The sequence below is a fragment of the Balaenoptera physalus genome, assembly GCF_965194825.1.
Source record: "Balaenoptera physalus genome assembly, chromosome: 3".
Lineage (NCBI taxonomy): Eukaryota > Metazoa > Chordata > Mammalia > Artiodactyla > Balaenopteridae > Balaenoptera > Balaenoptera physalus.
In genome coordinates this window covers 145765217-145785020 of record NC_138890.1, presented here as the reverse complement: position 1 = coordinate 145785020, position 19804 = coordinate 145765217, and the positions used below count along the sequence as shown (strand labels likewise).

Below are 19804 nucleotides of genomic sequence, written 5' to 3'. Positions count from 1 at the left end.
GTAGAGTAAGGTTAAGAGCAACGTTTTTAAAGGTTGAAGTAATTTAAGTTCTGTTCCAAGACAAGGTGAAAAAGATTGAAAAGGAGAGAAAATATTTCAACTAGCGAGCCCCACTGTGAGGGGAGCTCCTCCACCCCCTTTTCCTTCTTTTTTCCTCACTGCCTATAACAGTCCTAGACCTTCTCAATGAGACAAAACCGGGTCACCTAAACCTGGTTGATTGACTTTCTGGAAGAATGCCGAACAGAGGATTGGGTTGACAAATGGTTAGTCTGATTCAACTGAAGAAATGACCAAAATAACCTGGTGGATTATGTGGAATTCTGATGTACTCTTTGATAGTCTGCCTATATAAAGGCTTCTGATTTGATTAGCATTTGACACTTAACCTTTTTTTAGAAGAACAACCAGCAGGTTTCATCCCGGAAAAATAAATAGTAAAACAAATCAGGACAATTTGGTGATGTTTTTAGAGTTAGAAATAGAAATGGTCCTTAAACTGGTGGTCTTTAACACTTTTTGATCATGCATACCATCAGTTAAAAAATATTTGAACATATACCAATATATGTATATGTATGTATTTGTAAATTATACATCTGCTACTCTACATATATAGTGTACATTATAAAATCCCACAGCATTTTAAAGGAGGAGATAAAATAGAAGTAGAAAGTTCTTATGTTTTCTTCCAACATCTCAGTAGATTGTCTTGCTCTCTCAGGGGGATGCACCACCGCCCTGCTTTGGAGTTCACTGGTCTGGCTGACCCAGAATAGTGATTCTATTTGGGTCTTATCCAGGGTTAAGGGATAAAGCAGACAGGAATCATGAGACTTGCATCTAGTCCCAGCTCCGTCACTAGAGCAAGGGTAACTGTGGGCAAGGTCACTGAACCCCCTTGAACCTCTCTTTGACTATAAAATGAAGAGGCCAATTAGTAATGGTTGCCGACTGGGGGCTTCTTTGTTCCCTGTGGGCATATGGAAATAGGTGTGGGCGTTCTAGTGAACAAGTTTCAGGGCTACTGACTCTCCTGCAATATTCAGGGTAGATCCATACGAGGAAGATTTGTCCAGCCCCAATGCTGCCCCTCTTGCAAAACCCTGGAAAATACTCCATCTTTCTGTGACCACTCAGGGAATGGAAATCCCTCCACTCTGGCCTGCACAGCCTTCCTCTGGACCTTTGGAAGAAGGCTGTTTGGAAGATAACCCTTTCCTATTTCCCTGTGCCTTCCATCTAATGATGCTAAATATTCCCAACTTCTACTAAGGCAGCCGAGGCACAGACTTAACTTATAGAGGCAACTGTGAAGTTGAACCCAAGGTTACTAGCTACCAGTGAAGGTTATTTTAGAAGAATTGTAGAATTTCCATGTTGAAACTTTGGCCCAGAGAAGTTAAGTGGCATCCTCAAAACCACACAGCTCTTTGGCTCTAGAGTCTGGATCTCCTGGCTCCTAGTCCAGTGCTGTCCCACTTCATGCCTCCTCTTAGCTATGCTCACTGGATGCCCTCCCGGGGTAGGGGCTACTTGTCCAGACTAGTGAACAAGACAACATACAGCTTCATTTCTGGAAACAAACCACTTGGGTTTCCAGCAGTAGGAGAAAAGTGCAGCATGGAAGCGGGTAAAGGTGAGGTTTGATTCAAGGTCAGAGATTTAAGTTCAGAGCCATTCAACACGGTTTCATCATTGCAAAGCGAACAGGGATTCAGTTAAGAATAGTCCCATCTTTTCAGGGGCTCCTCTTACATAGCTATCCAGGTTGTTTTTGAACATTTGGTCTAGCATGAATTAGAATGAAAGTTTAGCAGTCCCCAAACCCCAAATAACAGTGATCCTAACAAGATGTGCATTCTTGTTCCGTCATGTAATGGTCTGGATATAACCAGCTTAGGGCTCTTCTGGTGGCTTCCTTGTGCCAGGATTCTTCCATCTCATTGCTTTGCCAACCCCTCTGGCCTGCCTCCCCATCATCCAAAATAGCTTACTGCCTCATCCACATTCTAGCCAAAAGATGAGGAAAAGGGGAAAGGGAACATATCACTAACTATTGAAGGGATAATTCAGAAATTGCCCTCAGCGTTTTTGCTCATATCCTATTGGACAGAATTTAGTCACATGGTCACATCTAGATGCAAGGGAGGCTGGGAAATGTAGTCTTTGAGTGGCCATGGTCCAACTGAAATGTACAGGGGTTCTATTACAAGAAAGGAGAGAATGGATACTAGGGGCAGAGAGTCATTCCTATCACAGACTGTGAATGGAGGGAATAGATCTGGTGCAGTAGACATGGAAAAGGCAGTTGGACACCTGAAAAACAAGGTGCTAGCCTGAGGATTAGATGTACTCCGTCTTGAGTCAGGCAATCGGAGGCATGTTAAGTCGTGCATTTTATCAGTGAAACCAGACCCATTCTTGCCCTGCCCAGAGTACAGTTATATAAACTTTCTGGGTCCAGTTTCATCATCTATAAAATGAGGAGGATAAGACTGACATCTCAGAGCTGTTGTGAGAATTAAATGTGGCACTGGTACGCAAGGATTTTATAAATTCCAAAATGGAGTATAAGTTATGATTATATTATGATTATACAATCATAAGATAAAAGGTTGTTGTTTCTGGTAGTCTGTGAGGGAGGCAAGTGTCCTGGGGAATAGCTCACTTGGTTGTAAAGTTGTTGGAGCTTTCTTCCTGGGCTCAGTGAACTAACTAACTAGACTTGCTTTTATCTTCTACAAATATAAATTTTCTGATCACATGACAGCCACTGGTGGTGTTAAAAGACAAAGGAGGCAACCTTTGGAAGGGGTTCTGTATTTCAGAAAGGGACACAAAGTAGGGTTATTTTGCAGCAATTCACCCAACTTTGCTCCCTGCCCCCCCAAAAAAGTATGGAAGGGACCAGAGGAGACTGTGGAATTCACTCTGGCTTCTACCCCAAGAAAGCAATTTCTCTGTCTTTGTTTCTCACCATCTTGTGCAGAAATAGGTCCAAGAGAGATAAATATTTTGACTAATTTTCAAACTTCCACAAGGTAAAAAAAAACAGTTTCTTTTTCTACTTTGAAAAGGGTATATTTAGCATCTTATCTAGTTTGATGAAGGCTGAAGTAGTGGCCATAAGACATTTAAGGACAGAAATAGAAAGACTTGTGTAATTGTGCAGCATTTTACTAAAAAATTCAAGGGTTATCACAAGTCACATTATTCTGAGGGATTCCATTTGGAAGGAGAGATATTGGAGGAAGAAGTGACAGTTAAATCATTGAATCCAACCCCTCTTTTTATGACCCCAACTACTCAGTCCCCTTGACCCTTGCTCTCTTATGCTAATCTACTAGCCTGTCAGCTCAGGAAAAGACACCAGAAAAGACTGGAAATAGTTAGCTTCTGGGAGAGTGACCCTCCACCTCTCAGAATATACCTGGGCTAAAGGTAGCACTGATCTTCAAACAAAAAGATTAGTTGTTTTTTTGTTTTTGTTTTTTAATTAATTAATTTATTAATTTTTGGCTGTGCTGGTCTTCGTTTCTGTGCAAGGACTTTCTCTAGTTGTGGCAAGCAGGGGCCACTCTTCATCGCGGTGCGCGGGCCCCTCATTGTCACGGCCTCTCTTGTTGCGGAGCACAGGCTCCAGACGTGCAGGCTCAGTAGTTGTGGCTCACGGGCCTAGTTGCTCCGCGGCATGTGAGATCTTCCCAGACCAGGGCTCGAACCCATGTCCCCTGCATTGGCAGGCGGATTCTCAACCATTGCGCCACCAGGGAAGCCCCGGATTAGTTGTTTTTTAATCCACATTAAGAACTTCTACAAGTGTAGTTTCCCTTGGTTTTCAGTGATCACTTTTAAATTGCGGATACATAAATTGCCATGTTTATAGATAAAATAATTATCTGGTCTTCAGTGTTTATGATAAGAATTTTTGATTTAAATATTATTTAATATTTTTCATTCATGTATTATCCAATTAGAACTTGGTCCCTGGAGTCAAACAAAGCAGGATTCAAATCCCCACTTTGCCGCTTAATAAATATACAGCCTTGAGCAAATCATTCACTTTTCAGAGATTCAATTTTCTCCTCTGGAAGTGAAAATAAGAGTGATACCTACCTCATAGACCTGATGGAAGACTGAGGCTATATATGTTCCTGGAACAGAGAAAACACTCAATAAATGGTAACTAATGGTAGCTGTATTTGGTATTGGCGCATAGCTGATACCTACAATAATCTATGAAACCACGTCACTACCCCTGTACTTCATACAGTGTAATGACTTCACAGGAGGAAGGGATTCTCCAGCAAAGGCTGTGAGAGCATTGGGTTGATTTGAAAGTGTGATTCCGCTTCCCTGGGAAAAGCCTGGGAGTGGCAGTTGGGAGAGGAGGAAGACAGGAGTCTTGTATACACCTGGGGCCCCCAGCCTCCTAACTACCCAACTTGAAATGAAACCAGGAGACAGATGGTGGAACTAGGGTGCACAGATGCAGAGAATTAGAGCAGGGGTGAGGATGGGGGATGGGGAGCTGCGAAAGCAGGACCGTGTGTTCAGCAAGGACCCCTTGTGCAGTTATATGTAGGATGCAGTCAGGGGGAGAGAGAAGGAAGGGAAGATTGGAGACAGACACTCTCTTGGAGGCTGTAGAAATGGCCCAAGTAAGGATTCAAGGGAAGCGGAAGAAGGGAACAGGTCTGAAAGGCATGTGGAGGTGGCTGGGGGGAGGTGGGTAAGAGGCAGTCAGCCTTGTATCCGGGGTTACTAACCCGGGGTCTGGGGCAGAGTTACAGATGCTGTTAATCAAGTTGGAGCGGTCAGTAGGAGAAGCTGGTTCTTGACGAGGTAATCTGTTTATATCCTACATCTTGGTTTGATTTTTTTCATTCACTCAGTAGTTCATTTATTCATTCATCAAAAAGCACTGTCTGAGCATTTGCTACATGTCGGATAATGCTAAGCTTTGGGATGCCAGAGGAGTAAGAACTTGCTTCCTGCCCTCAAGCGGGTGGGGAGAAGGTGACCGGTAAACAGACAATTACAGTATAAGGCGAGTGTTGCTACGATTGAGGTACACCAAGGACGCCAGGGAAGCATAGAGGAGGGACGCCTAACCAGACTGGGGGCTGGGGGTCAGAGAAATGAGGTAATGTCTTAGCTGAACTGAGTCATGAAGGGTGAGCAGGGGTGAGCCAGGCAGGAGCAGGGAGAAGGACATTTCATGCAGAGGGAACAGCCCGTTCAAAGGCCCAGAGGCAAGGAATTGAATGGCATAAATTTGAGCCCTGCCAAGTTCTTAAGTATGACTGGAATGTAGAATGTGAGGAAGGGAGGTGGCATGAGATGATGCTGGAAGGATAAACAGGGGGACGCAAAGATGCTATTGTAAGTGGAAGTGACATGATCAGATTTGGGTTTAGGAAAATAACTTAGCAGTGTGGAGTACAGATTGGATGTGCAGGAAGTATTGGTGGCCGGGAGAGTCAGAGCCATTGTCATCATTATGAGGACTTGGACTTAAATGGCTGTGAGGATAAAATGACATAAACAGATTCAAGTGATACGAAAGAGTATTGGTAACTGATTGAACGGTGGTTAGGGAGGAGGGGTGGTGAACATAGAGAGGAAAGTGTTGAGAATTTCTGGTTTAGGTAATGAGAGAGAGAACACAAAGGGTGAAGCAATTTTTTGTTTTGTTTTTGGTAGTCAGAGGAGGGATGGTTAGTTGAGCTTTGGTTATGTTGAACTTGAGTTGCATGGTAGTTGCTGGGTAGAGAAGTTCAAGAGGCAGTCACAAACCCATGTCTGGAGATCTAGAGGCAGGTTAGAGCTGGAGATGGTGGGAGATGTCATTCAAAGGTGCTAGAAGCTAAGGGAGTGGTAGATGAGCTCACCTAAGCAAGGCTACAGAGTGAGAGGAGATGGTGAGGGGTGAACTTCTGGGAAAGACCAACACCTAAGGGGCCAGCAGAGAATGGGGAGTGGGTGGAGAATACTTGGAAGGAGCAACAAGAGAAGTAGAAGGAGACATGGAAGAGCAGTCACAGTTTCCAAGGAAACCAAGAGATTTCAGAAGCAAGGGTGGGCAACAGTATTGAAAGCTGCAAATAGTCAGGTAAAGATGGAGACATTCCCACTGGGTTGACTGCAGAGTCGTTGTGGTGACTTTGGTAGGAACATCTCAGTTGTTTGCAGTGAGGAGAGGCCAGATGGGAGCAAGTTGAGGAGTGAATAGGAGGCGAGAAGGTAGAGACAACTTCTTTAAGAATGTTGCATCTCTGGAGAGGAGACAGGGGCACATGTGCGGTGGGGAATAATTGATTGTCTAAGATAAGAGTGACTTGAGCTAGTAAATACTTATGGAAGCATCAGGTAGATAAGGGAAAGGTTGGAGATACAGGAGAAAGAGAGGAGGGGAGACAGATGGAGTTCAGAGGCCAGGAGAGGTGAACCAAGCCCTAGACCAGTGGTTCACAAACCTGGCTGCCCATATTAGCATCACCTGGAGAACTTTAAACAAACTGACACCCAGGCTCTGCCCCCCCAGAAGTTCTGATATAAGTGGTCTGGAGTGAAATCTAGCACTGGTATTTTTTTTAGATCTTTGAGTGATTCTAACGCGCTTTCAGGGTTAAGAACTACTGTAGTAAGTATTCAAAAACTACTTGTTGAATCTTTTTAAAAGTTTTTGTCGATCAGTTGATTAGTTCTCCTTAGCAACAATGAATGTTTAATCATTTGCAGAGGATGTTGTGAAGAAGTATAAGACAGGATACCTGCTCTCAAGTGGCTTGCGATTCCATGGGAGAAGTAGTAATAATTTTTAATATGTATAAGTGCTAATTTAGTGGCACAGCACTTGGTAGGGTAATATCAGTTCTGTGTGGTCAGCTGTCAAGGGGAAGATTTTGGCCTCAGAGAAGGTGGAACCTAGGTAAGTGGAGCAAAAGAAGGGTTTCACATGCCTAAGACAATAATCATTACAATCCTGTTTCTTGAGGACATCCTTGGTACCAGCTACTTTACATACATTATCCCAAATATTGCAACTATGCAAGATAGTTATACATCATCCCCATTTTACAGAGGAAGAAACTAAGGCTCAGGGAATTTAATATCAAGGCCATAGCTAGCAATAAGTGGCAGAGTCAGAATTCAAGGCCAGGACTGACTGATTCCAAAGTCAGTATCATTTCCACTACAGTTTACTGGGACCAGTGGCTTCAGGCTCCCACTTACTATTTGGTACTGTAGTCTCAAGATGGAGCAAGTCATCTTCAGCTGGGACTTTTTGGTCAAGGCTGTTTGTGCAGGTGAAGTTCACACACACATCCATCATCAGTCCTAGTGGTTCTCAGTGTGGGCGTTGATGAACCACCAGCAGCATCACTTGGGAACTTTTTAGGAATGCAAATTTTCAGACCCCTTCCCAGATTTACTGAATCAGAAACTTTGTGGGCCAGGCTTAGCAATTTGTTTTAAGAAGCCCTCCTGGTGATTCTGATGCAGTTTAAAATTTGAGAACCAAAGTTTGATTCCCTACTTTGTGGATATAAATCAAGCCCTCAATTTGCTGTTGTGGCTAGTCCCTGAGCATCTGTGATATGCAGATGGAAAGAAAGAACTGGGGGATTCTAACCCTGGAAAAGATTGTTACCTGAATTCCAGCAGCCTAATACTCTCACTGAAGAACTCAGATGTTATGAGCAACATCTGATAGGGTGAATGAGTCCCAGTTCTACGACAGTGTATTGATTCCAATAAAGGATAATTCATTAGTCTTGGGAAATATGTCATGGTGTTTTCCTCTTCGCAAATTAAAAAACTTGGCCAATCCTAGAGAAAGCAAAACAATCTCCCAAGCAAGTTTCACAGGGGCCTCAAGATGCAACCCTCATGAGATTGTCTGGTTTGCCTCAAGAGAACTTCTGATCATTGACACATTTCCTGTTTGGTCATTGACAGGAGGAAGTGATCGGAGATTTGAAACCAGGCACTGAATACCGAGTAAGCGTGGCAGCTTACAGCCAGACTGGCAAAGGGCGGCTTAGCTCTCCTCGGCACATTACCACTTTGCTCCAAGGTAAAATGCGTCCAATTCATTAATAGTAAGAAAGTGATGGGTGCTATTCATTCATTCCTTCATTCAGCATATCAGTGAGGACCTACTATGTACCAGGCACTGTGCTATGCTAGGCTCTGGGAATTCAGTGGTGAACAAAAACAGGCACACAGCCCCTGCCCTCTCAGAACTTAGTGGCGTGGGTCAAGACATTATCTAATTAATGTGTGGCCGCAGATAGTGAGAAGTGCTTCCCATAGTGCTGTAAGATCTTCTGTTGTAAGATCCGATATAGGGGTGCGATAAGGATTCCCTGAGGACATGACTGCTAAGTGGGAATTAAGTAAGTGGGAGTTAAGAAGGCGAGGAAGGGGAGTGGGAGAAGAGATCTTATAGGCCAGGGGAATCCAACAAAGGCTCATTGAGGTGGTACTGCGCTGGACACTGGGGGACAAAAGTGGCTTGAAGACATCGTTGCTCATAGGAGCTCCTTGTGGAGGGAGAGGCACGTGGCAGGCAAGTAGATCCAGTGCATCCGAGGTCTGCCCAGCTGGCTCTGGAAGCGCTCAGAAGGCGCACGTTCTCCACCCCAAGGCTCAGGGAGGGTTTCAGAAAGAACCATATCTTTGGCCCGGTTTTTGAAACCTGCATAGCGTTTTGCTAGGAAGAGAAGGCAGAAAAAATATTTCTGGCCGAAGCAATAAAGAAAGGCTGGGAAATAAATGTGAAAGCCTAGATATGAAAATAGTAACAGCAGTTACCTTGGGGTGATAGGATCATCCTACATCTTTACCCATGAGGCTTTTTCCAAATGTCCTACCATTGGTATGTATTCTGATGATAGGGGGCAGGAAGAGATACACAAAAGAATTGAAAGTAAGTGACAGTAACGCTAAGCATTTAATTTTCCTTGTAGGTAAATATCAATTCCGACATGCTAACAGAGGTTCTAAAGGGTACACATCATTGTGTGTCCTGGGGTCGATAGTCTGGACATAATTTAGTTGGATTTCCAGCCTGCGGTGCTTGAGGAGAAGGGAAGACCAGCTCTCATTGACAAACCTTCCATGAATCCAGCTGAGAATCCAGTTGTGATTTTGTGTGTGTGTGTTTATTTGGTTTGGAGTTTGAGGCAGTTCTGAACAGAGATGTTTAGGCTGTAGAAAGCACACATGTTTTTTTATACATGAAACCCCTCCAGCAGCAAAGACCACAGCCAACTCTAGTTGTTCGCTGTCCTGCCTAGATTCCTGCCTGCTTCCAGTAGCACCTCAGCAGCTGCACGTCACTGTGGTTTCCGATTCCGAGGTGGCCCTATCTTGGAAACCTGGAGAGAGTGAAGGAAGCGCCCCTATTCAGTACTATTCTGTGGAATTCATCAGGTAAGTTAGTGGGTCACATTCAGAAGCCAAATGTACTGACCTCAGTCATTCCAAACACGATAGAAGACTCCATTGCATGTGAATTTAAGAGACGACAAAGGCTTGGAGGCCTATATTTACACTCTGACTTGGGCCAGCACCTGTCCCCAGCCCTCTTTGATGGTGGGTCATCTGGTTGACCTGTCTGTACCCACCTGACCTCTTCCCCACTTCCCCGCCACAGTCAGACTGTCCTAGGCTCTGAAAACTCCCGAGGGACCACTGCCAGCCTGCCTGCATTTCACACTCAAAACTTGCCTCCCTGGCTTTGAAACCTTGTGTCTGAAGTATATATTTGATGGTGACTTTTCTCGAGGGAGAGGAAAAAAACCCTTTAGTGCAATGCATTGTTGCCTTTGCATCCGTATTGCCATGGGGCAAGTTTCTTGGTTTGGTTTCAGCTTTTTTCTCTTGTCTACCTCTCCAGCTCTCGTATTCAGCTTATCAGAGGTAGAAGCTTATCAGAGGTAGAAGAGTGATTAGAAGTTCTTCTAAGAACTTACAGATGTAAAAACATGGATTCTCAATGCTTCTATGAAATTTTAAGCAAGAACAAAACCAAAAAAACACCCACCCAACCAATGAGTAAAAGTAATTCCGCATCTAGGGCTCTTCCTCTGAACTCTAGTTGCAGTTGAATTTTGAATTGAAGCACCTAGTTGATGAAACAATGTTGTTCTCTACATTAAAGGTGATTGGGTTTGTCTGAGGCCAGTTGCTTCATGGATTCATAAAGAGTCTTGTTCAGCACCTCATTCCTTAGGCTCTCTAAAGCTGGGGCAAAGGATTCTGCCATGATTTGATTGGCTCTGCTTCTGTTTCTTGACTTCCTAGCCTATTTTTTGGTAGTAGAAAACAGATATTTGTTTCTTCAGAGAAGTACTGCACTGAGTCTCTTTAATGCTTGAGTACAGAGCTCGTTTCAGGCAGGACTTATTGAATTGCAAGTGGCAGAATCTTGAAAGAAGATGAGACCGTAATGTATTGGCCCCTGTGAGTGTCAAGTCCTGTGACAACTCTAAATTTGGGGAAGACTAGCTCCGTATCACATCAGCAGTCTGTCTCCATCCATCTCTGTGCTATGCTGCCCCCTTTATTGGCTTTAGTTTCAGGTTCTTCCAGTAAGGTGGCAAGATGGCCACCAGGCACTGAAGGCTTGCTGTCTACTAGCTCAGCTCCCCACTGGAAAAGAGTGGCTCTTTCTCAGTGGACCCAGTAGAGTCTCAGTACTCATTCTAGCTGGCCAGGCTCTGGTCCCTCTTCATTAGCTGTGCCAATCACTGCGGCCAAGGAGAAGAGTACACAGATTGGGCAGACACTCGTCATATTCTGAGCTCTGGAACTAAACACTGGTGGGTCATTCAGGCTTGAAGTACACAGATTGAGAGTTCAAGAGGGTTGGTTCCTCAAAGCGAAGTTGTGCAATTAATGGAAAACGGAGGAACAGATGCTGGGAAAATTGAAAAATAAATAAATAAAAGATGCCCCCAGCCAAGCTCCAGACCAATGCCCTTCAGTGAGGATAATCTACAATCCTGTTGTTGAACAGATTTGGTAGGCAAAGCCCAGAATGTGCCTGGAGTAGAAAAGATTCTAAGCCTGGTTCCAATAGTAGTTAAACTGCAACAGTGGAAAGTCCTAAAACTTCAGCTTTCTCATCTGTAAAACTTGGAGTGAAACTTAACATTTCTAATTTACTTGTCTAACATCAGCAAAGCAAAATGTAATACTTTAAAATTTTGAAAACTGGGCAACGTTTTTCATAGTAGCCCAGCAGGTCACCAGTGTAACCCTCAGCAAAGATGATGGTTATCATTTACTATTTTTTTTTTAACATCTTTATTGGAGTATAATTGCTTTACAGTAGTGTGTTAGTTTCTGCTTTATAACAAAGTGAATCATTAATTTTGTGGTAAAACATGTATTTCTTTTTTAAGCTTCAGTCTGGCATATTGGTAAAAGGTGGAAATCGCAGTTTCTTAACCTGTGTGTACAACTGAAAGTAGAAAAATGAGAACGATTGAGAGCCAGAACTGGAAGGGAGCGCTTGCTGCTTCCTCTACTGCCAGCAGGGGGCCCTGTGCAAGTCACTTCGCCTCCGTAGTCTCAGTGCCTCACATAGTTTAGGGTCCCCAAAAGGAGAGCGTTTTACAAGGACTTGGGTGCAAGTAGTTTATTTTATTTGGAAGCAGGAATGAGAAGGTTGGGAGAGGGATGGAGGACATATGACTGTGTGTTACAGAAGTCACTTCTGCAGGCAATGGGGGCCTCTATAGGGGCTTGATTCTATGGAGATCTCTCTGGAGCACACAGAATTCCTCTCTAATTTGCCTATCAAAAAGGCCAGAGCCATTTACCCACTGGCTTCTGTCCTCTTTTTGTAGATTGAAAGTTTCCCCCAGGGGTACAACTTCCCACCCGTCTAGGCTCTGCTGGCCCTTGGATTAAGGGGGCAGGTCCAGGGAAGAAGGAGTGATGTGAGCACAACATGTGCTTGAGGTTCGATGCTGGCCTTGCGAGGCACGGTGGGCTCACATGAAACTCTCCACATGACAGCCGTAGCTGAAACCAGAACTGGGAGAAGGGGAGGTGACACAGGCCCCAGAGGCATTGACTACAGTGTCCTTACAATGCAAAATATGGGTGATAACTTCTTCCAGCCTTATAGCGTGTCTTCATTAGGAGGATCAAGTGAAATCACATATGAGAAAGAGCTTTCTACAAAGCTCTTTTGACATCTGCATGTCAAAAACCAAGCTAAGGAAAAGGAAACAAACAAGCAAAAAAAGCAAAAACCCCATACACGTGTAAGGTATATATGGGTGTTATGTACCTACATTTAACAATTTTAATTCTTCTCCAACAAAAATACATCTTAACATTCAAACCTCTAACATTTGAGGGGCTCAGGCCTCAAATTTTTATGTATAAATATTTTAAAAGTAGATACCATTTTAACAAACGGTTAAATATTTTTTGTATCTGTTTATCTTAACAAATATACCTCTACAATGTCCTGGAGACATTGTAGATGTCTTCGTATTTAGAACTCTTGGATATCTCGGTGTTCCAAACGGAACATGGTAGAATAAGGAAAGCCAGCTCCTGGTTCCAGCCCCTATACTAGGAATTCTGCTTCTGCTAGCTCTTCCAGAATATGTAACCTCAGTCAAGTTATTTTATCTCAGGACTTCCATTTCCTCATCTGTAACATCAAGTTAATGTGACCCTCATAGCAGGGTTGTTGCTCATAGTCTGCATAAAGTGTTTATACACAGTAGACATTCAATATCTGTTTATTTCCTTCCCCCGCTACCACTATTTCCCCTTTACAAAGAAAGAAATTGGGACTCAATTGCTTAAGTTGCTTTGCCAAGGTGAAATGACTGGTTAGGGACAAAATTAAAATTAGAACTGAACTCTCTTGACTTCCAGCCCAGGGCTCTTTCTACAAAACCCCATGTCCCCTTCATGTCTGTGATCCACCTTCAGAGATGGAATCCTGGACTCAACCCGCCCGCAGCTCTGCTGGCTGAGGAAATGGGAAGCTTCATCTTAGGCTGCTGTTTGCTGTTATTCCAGAAGGAAAGCTCTCGCAGCTTGTTGTGGCATTTAATGTTTGGCTGCAAAATAAATCCCCACATTCATTTGTAAACATCTCAGAGTCTATCCCATTTCAGTTGAGAGCCTGAGGATATGTGTTTAAAGAGAGCTTTCCTGGGCTCTAAATCAGAAACTGCAGTTTGTGTGAAAAGCTTTGGGGGACCTACAGTTATCTATTTTTCCCAGAGAGGTCTGTTTAATGTTTAACATGGAATTCTTTTTGCCCAGATACCTACTGTGTACACAAACACCCGTGACAGGTCTCTGGGTGAGCCAAAAGTGTCTTTTCCTATCCCAGAGGCAGGCCTTTGACAGGCCAAGGCTAGGACATTGTAGAAATCAGTGTATCGCCAGAAGTTATCCTCAGATTTCACCCATCTGAATGTGAAGTTCTTGTCTGAGTTGTGTCACTGGAGGATTAGGTTCCAGTACGTGCTTATTCATCAGTTGCCCTTATTCAGTGGGGATAATGATGTCAAAGGCATTGTTGGGAAATAGTCTCAAAAAACTTTTAAGGAAATATGTAACTGGCTAATAAGAGATTAACCTGAAAAATTACACTAGACCAGGGTATGGGGTACTGACTGCGTATTTGCTAGTTTTGTTCATATTTTGGGTGGACATTCCATGTGTTTGTGATGCTGTCTTAGGTCAGGGGCTTCGGACCAAGCAAATTTTTGTTCTTCATCCAGCTTCTACCTCCTGTAAAATGGAGGATGTCCACAGCGTGAGCACCTTGAGAGCGTGCTCTCCGTGATTGTATCAGAAAGGAGACTTGGTCTCTGGCTCAGGCAGGATGAGAGTAATCTTCATAACGTCTCCCAAAGTCTGCCTGGGGACGATTCATCAGCTTCCTTATTTACAGTAGATTTTAAATTTTTAATCAGTGTAGAAAAGATTTTTTGAAGAGGCAAATTCTAAGTAAGCCTGCAGGCTGTAACATATTTTGCAATGTTTTTAAAACTTTTTCTTCCTGCTTTTCTAAAACAGAAAAACCATGCATTCGAAGTAGGAAGACTATATATGTATATATTTTTTGCCTGCTGTTGGATCTTCGTTGCTGCGCGCGGGCTTTCTCTAGTTGCGGCGAGCGGGGGCTACACTTTGGTGCATGGGCTTCTCATTGTGGTGGCTTCTCTTGTTGCGGAGCACGGACTCCAGGCGCGTGGGCTTCAGTAGTTGTGGCACGTGGGCTCAGTGGTTGTGGCTTGTGGGCTCTAGAGCACAGGCTCAGTAGTTGTGGCACACGGGCTTAGTTGCTCCGCGGCATGTGGGATCTTCTCGGACCAGGGCTCGAACCTGTGTCCCCTGCATTGGCAGGCAGATACTTAACCACTGCGCCACCAGGGAAGTCCCAGGAAGAATATTTTATTTCTAAAGTGATACTGAAAATTTCTTTGTGGGCAGCAATCTTAGTGTTCATTAAAATAAGAACCAAGCATAAATATAGCTACCTATGTTTTGAAATATTTTGTCTATAAATATCTGAGAAACTTTCCTCCTTCGGCCTAAGAATTTCCCCAGGGTAAGTGCTTTTCTCATAAGTGAAAAATATATACTATGGTGGCAATGAAAACCCAAAGGCCTGGACAAATAGTCCTTACCAGTAATGTTTCAATTGGGGTGCTGTGTTCCATATATGCTATCTATCAGGTTGGTTAAAGGTGAAAATAGTTTTCATTTAACTTACCTATACAGTTAAGTCCCCTACATATGAATGAGTTCCGTTCTGAGAGCACGTTTGTAAGTCCAATTTCTTCGTGAGTCCAACAAATTTATCCTAGGTACCCAACTAACACAATCAGCTATATAGTACTGTACTGTAATAGGTTTATAATACTTTTCACACAGAGAATACATAAAAAACAAACACAAGAAATGAAGAAAACGTTTTTTAACCTTACAGTACAGTACCTTGAAAAGTCCAGTAGTACCAGCTATATCACTGCTGCTTTAACACTTGCTTCCGGACATCCTGGGCTTGAAATAAAGATACTGTACTACTGTCTCTATACAGTACTGTACGGTTAAGTACACAAAAGCACAACCACTTGTAGAGGATGCACGCATGTGACAACATATGCCAGACACATGAACTAACTTACATGATTGGACAAGCGAACGCACGTTCACATCTTTGAAAGTTCCCAACTTGAAGGTTCGTATATAAGGGACTTACTGTAGTTTTTCTGTAGGGGTAACCTGATTGGTTAAAACTGCTTCAGAGTTTTGTATTGTCAGTTGTTGGAAAGGGCAGATTAAAGCTTTCAGTGGCTATTTTTAATAAGAAGTCCACCAAGGCTAATTTTGGGTGCATGTGAAAGTTCAAAATATTTCTGTGTGTTTTAGGGACCTAGGTCAAGAAATGATCTCTAAATCTCAGCCCAAGACACTAATACTAATAAATATGAAAGAGCAATGCTTCCTTTCTTTTCCCTTTCACACCTTTCTGCCTAAATAATTCCCTGGTCCCTTGCAGATGCCTTCCATAATAAGACTTGCAAAATTCATCTTCACGCAGAGCTGCTTTTAAGCTGATTGCAATGTCTACATATTGGTTTTACTTGAGAATCTCAAGGTCATGCACACCTGGGTGGTGCACTGAAATTATTATTTCAAACTAATTTTGAAAATTATTTTACAAATTGATATTTTTGTCAAAAGTCATCTGTCTTTCCATCCCATCATCAGCCTACAAGTAACAAATGAATTTAATTAGTTTCCTCCTAAGAAGTGAACCTGCAAAGGCTGTTACTGAAATGAAGATCAAGTCTGGGATTCAGAGCAGAAGCTGAACGGATTATGGATTTTCCTTGAACAGTTTTAAGGGATGATATGATATGACTTATGGTCAAGGGCACAGGCTATGAAAGTTAAAGAAATGTTTCATTCAGAAACGAGACTTACAGTCCAATGCTTGGTATCATCTCTCAGGTTTAAGTTTGTCCAAATGTGGAATCAGAAGACACAGCTCTGAGCTGGCCTCTAATCTTGGGGACAAATGGCTTGATTCCAGTTTTAAGCTTCCTTACATATGAAATAAGGCTGGATAGCTTGATCTCTAAAATCTGGTGGCTCTGATTTTCTGTCCTCGTGACAAAGGTGAGGAAGTATAGGTGGTTTACTACACAGGGCTCTGGACCTAGCTTCCTGGTCCAACCCTTGCCTCCACCACTTTTAAACATAAGATTTTAGTTGCATTATTTAACTTCTCTGTCTCTCAGACAGAAGAATGGGGATAACAATTTACTTACCTCATCGAGTTGTTGTGAGATAAAGCGAGTTGATGCACACAAAATGCACAGAATAGCACCTGTTATACAGTAAGTGCTCAATCAATGCAAACTGTTCTTATTAAGGCTTTTATGACAGGTCTTTCCTGCTTTCCTTTATAGCCATGTTCTTTCTCGGCTAAAGGTCTTTATGCTTGCTATACTCTGCCAGGATATATCTTCTACTTCTTTACCTAGTTAACTCTTGTTCATCCTTCAGTTCCCCTGCTTAAGTACCACTTCCTCCAGGAAGCCTGCCCTGAACCCTGCCCCCACCTCAGACTAGGTTAGGTACACCTGCAACATTTACTAGCAACACTCAGCACACTTGTAGTTAATTACTTGTTCGAAGTCTGTCCTCCTTGCCAGGCCATGAGGGCAACGTCTTGACTTGCTCCCTTCTGTGGAATATGGCACCTAAAACATAGCACGTGTCAAGTAGGTGCTGGAGAACATTTGGATACAGGCAGCCATATGATTGAATCCAGAGAGTGACAACAACTAGCTGCCACCTTGCGTGAGATCCTTGACCTCTCTGAGCCTTACTTCCCTTGGCTGTAAAGTAGGGATGATAATAGTGGATACCTCGGGAGGGTTGTGAAGATAAATAGATGTCTGTACAGTACTTAGAAGAGTGGCTTATGGAAGAATATTTTTAAGTGTCAGTTCTTTTCCTTACCCTGAGCCCCATGGTAATGGAAGTGTATTGCCATACTAGTCACAGGAGATGGAATGAATCCTTTACCGCTAATTTCCAAGGCCACAGCAGTAACCAATATCATTCCTTACTAACTGCAGAAATAAAAGGCAGACAAAATCCAACCTCGATCTGCGTGCACGTCCCCTTTCCTTCCCCCCGACCCAAAGTTACTTATTGCTTTTGTTTTCTCATCACAAAAGGGATAGTGGTATGTGGTAAAGCTTCAGATAATACCTAATGTATAAGACTAACTTGAAAGCTACCATTGCGATTTTATTTCATATTGAATGATAACTTGTGTTTTGGAGCCCTTCATACCTGCAAGTGAATTGCCAACTTTTTTCATAGCGTTTTACTAGAACTTATAGCAATAACTGGGCAAATGCCTCCAATATTTAACAGTGATGTAGCCCTGTGTTGGTTTTCCTGCCCCCCAAGATTATAGAGCTTGATATATTTAAAGAATCGTTCTTACACAATTAATCAGTTTTGAGGAGAATGGGGAAAAACAGCAACAAAAATCTCCCTTTCTTTTCAAGAAATTGTTTAGGAAGTTGTGCTGTTTAAGTATAAGCCTTCCTTACAGCCAACAATAGAATTAGAAATAAGCAAGAGTGGGCTTGTTTGGGTGTCAGCTGACCTTTCATATTAACAAGTGGTGTTTTGTGAAAAATTCCTTTTTCTTACCTTTAGTTTCCAAATTGAAAATCTCAGAACCACTTTCCAGAGTGGTATGTAGTCCCAGAAATTCTGGTAGCCATCAAGTTCCTCCATTCAGGCTCAAATGGAAGGGCGATTCTGAATGTTTTTGCAGAAGTTTGACCTACAGTTCTACAAATTGATCCCTTAAAGCTTCAATCCCTCCTACCGTGAGCTTTCCTGATGTAATCCCTGGTCAGACTGATGGGAGTTGACACAAATTGAATTCTTGTGTACCAGTGCTGGGAGCCATTTGTAAAGTGTAAATGAAAGTGTGCTCTCCAGTTGCCCCGTCAGGGACAAATTGCCAGCTGAGTTTATCATTACCCCATTCTATCCATCTGTTTGTCATTTGGTTGGGTGGAACCAATTCATAAATAAAGAAATACGGCTGAAAGCTGCAGGTCAAATAATACATCTTTTCTTTTTTCTTAACTGTGATTACTTAGTGGTTTTGGACTTTCCTCTGCAGTTCATTTTAGTGTAGAGCAAATCCTGCATAAAACCAAGTCTGTAAAATTGAGAGAGACTTGGAGGCCTTTCCGAGCATGAGGTTTTCTTTCACTCCTGTCGTATTTACCCTGGATAACTATGGGATCTTAAAGCAGGGTGCTTAACCTGCAGTCTGTGGATCCCCAAGGGGCTCATGGATAGAAGGCAAGGGGTCCCTGAACTTTGGTTGGACAAAAATTACGCTCTTAGTTTTACCGACTGAAATGTAATGTTTTCTTCAAGTATGAATGTAATCAACAAACTGCAGTGGCATTAGCAATTCCTGTGACTTTGTCACCGTTAGAATCACAGATATGTTCTTATCCCATTACAATTGTTGCACATATCTCAAAATACCATTTATGGTTATCACTACTATGAAATTATTAAGTCCATTGCTAAGTATTGTTATTTAATGTGTTAATGAAGAAGTATCTATATTAATATATCATAATTTTTTATTGTTTTGGTAATTGTTTCTAGTATAACTGGTTTCCTGTGTGATCCTATGCATTTAAAAATATTATTCCAAGAAGGGATTCACAGATTTCCGCAGACTGTCAAAGTAGCACAAACAAGGTTAAAGACTTTTGTCTTAAACACTTTGTGTTTTTCTTGGCTGCGTTGGGTCTTCATTGCTGTGCGCAGGCTTTCTCTAGTTGCGGCGAGCGGGGGCTACTCTTCGTTGTGGTGCGCAGGCTTCTCATTGCGGTGGCTTCTCTTGTTGCGGAGCACTGGCTCTAGGCGTGCGGGCTTTAGTAGTTGTGGCACGCGGGCTCAGTAGTTGTGGCGCACGGGCTTAGTTGCTCTGCAGCATGTGGGATCTTCCCGGACCAGGGCTGGAACCCGTGTCCCCAGCATTGGCAGGTGGATTCTTAACCACTATACCACCAGGGAAGTCCAAGACTGTTGTCTTAGACCAGGGGTTGGCAAATTTTTCTACGGGGTCAGGTAGTAAATATTTCGTGCTTTGCCAGCTATATGGTCTTTTTCTCAACTATTGAGCTCTGCCATTGTAGCAGGAAAGCAGCCTAGACAATACCTAAACAAACAGTTGTGGTTGTGTTTCAATAAAACTTTATTTACAAAAACTGGCAGGCAGCTGAAGTTTGCTACCCCCTGGTTTAGGGCATTGTGTTATTCCCAACGTCTAAGTTTGAAGATATTTTAATTCAGCTCAATTCACCCTTTACTGGATACTTACTGTGTGCATACATTCATCCAAACATGTACGTATTGAGTATCTTCCACGTGCAAAGCATGTGCAAGAGATTTCGGGGTGAATCAGCTATTGCCTCTGCTTGGACAGTCCAGTGGGGAAGGCAGATGAGCAGAGTCTAGAGCTGTGAGTGTTGCAGGCAGGGGTCGGGGCCAGGGGCCTAGAGGAACACAACCTTGACATCTAACCCAGTTTTGAAGGAATCTGGGAAGGCTTCTTACAGGAGTTAAGGAAGACATATCAGCAATAGCCAGGCACAAGGGGAGGGAGGAAGCAGCGTGAAAAGACTCAGGCCAGAAGAAGCTACTCAAGCAGTGGCTTGAGGCAAAAAGA

The 19804-nt window shown here is 43.0% G+C and overlaps 1 protein-coding gene across 1 annotated transcript in view; it reads left to right on the top strand.

Moving 5' to 3' along the window:
• EGFLAM (EGF like, fibronectin type III and laminin G domains) overlaps positions 1-19804 on the top strand; it is a 163946-nt gene that overhangs the window by 50138 nt on the left and 94004 nt on the right. The window contains exons 5-6 of the mRNA XM_082453703.1: positions 7969-8086; positions 9312-9447. Of these exons, the coding sequence (XP_082309829.1) occupies positions 7969-8086; positions 9312-9447 (254 nt within the window). The remainder of the gene's footprint in view (positions 1-7968; positions 8087-9311; positions 9448-19804) is intronic.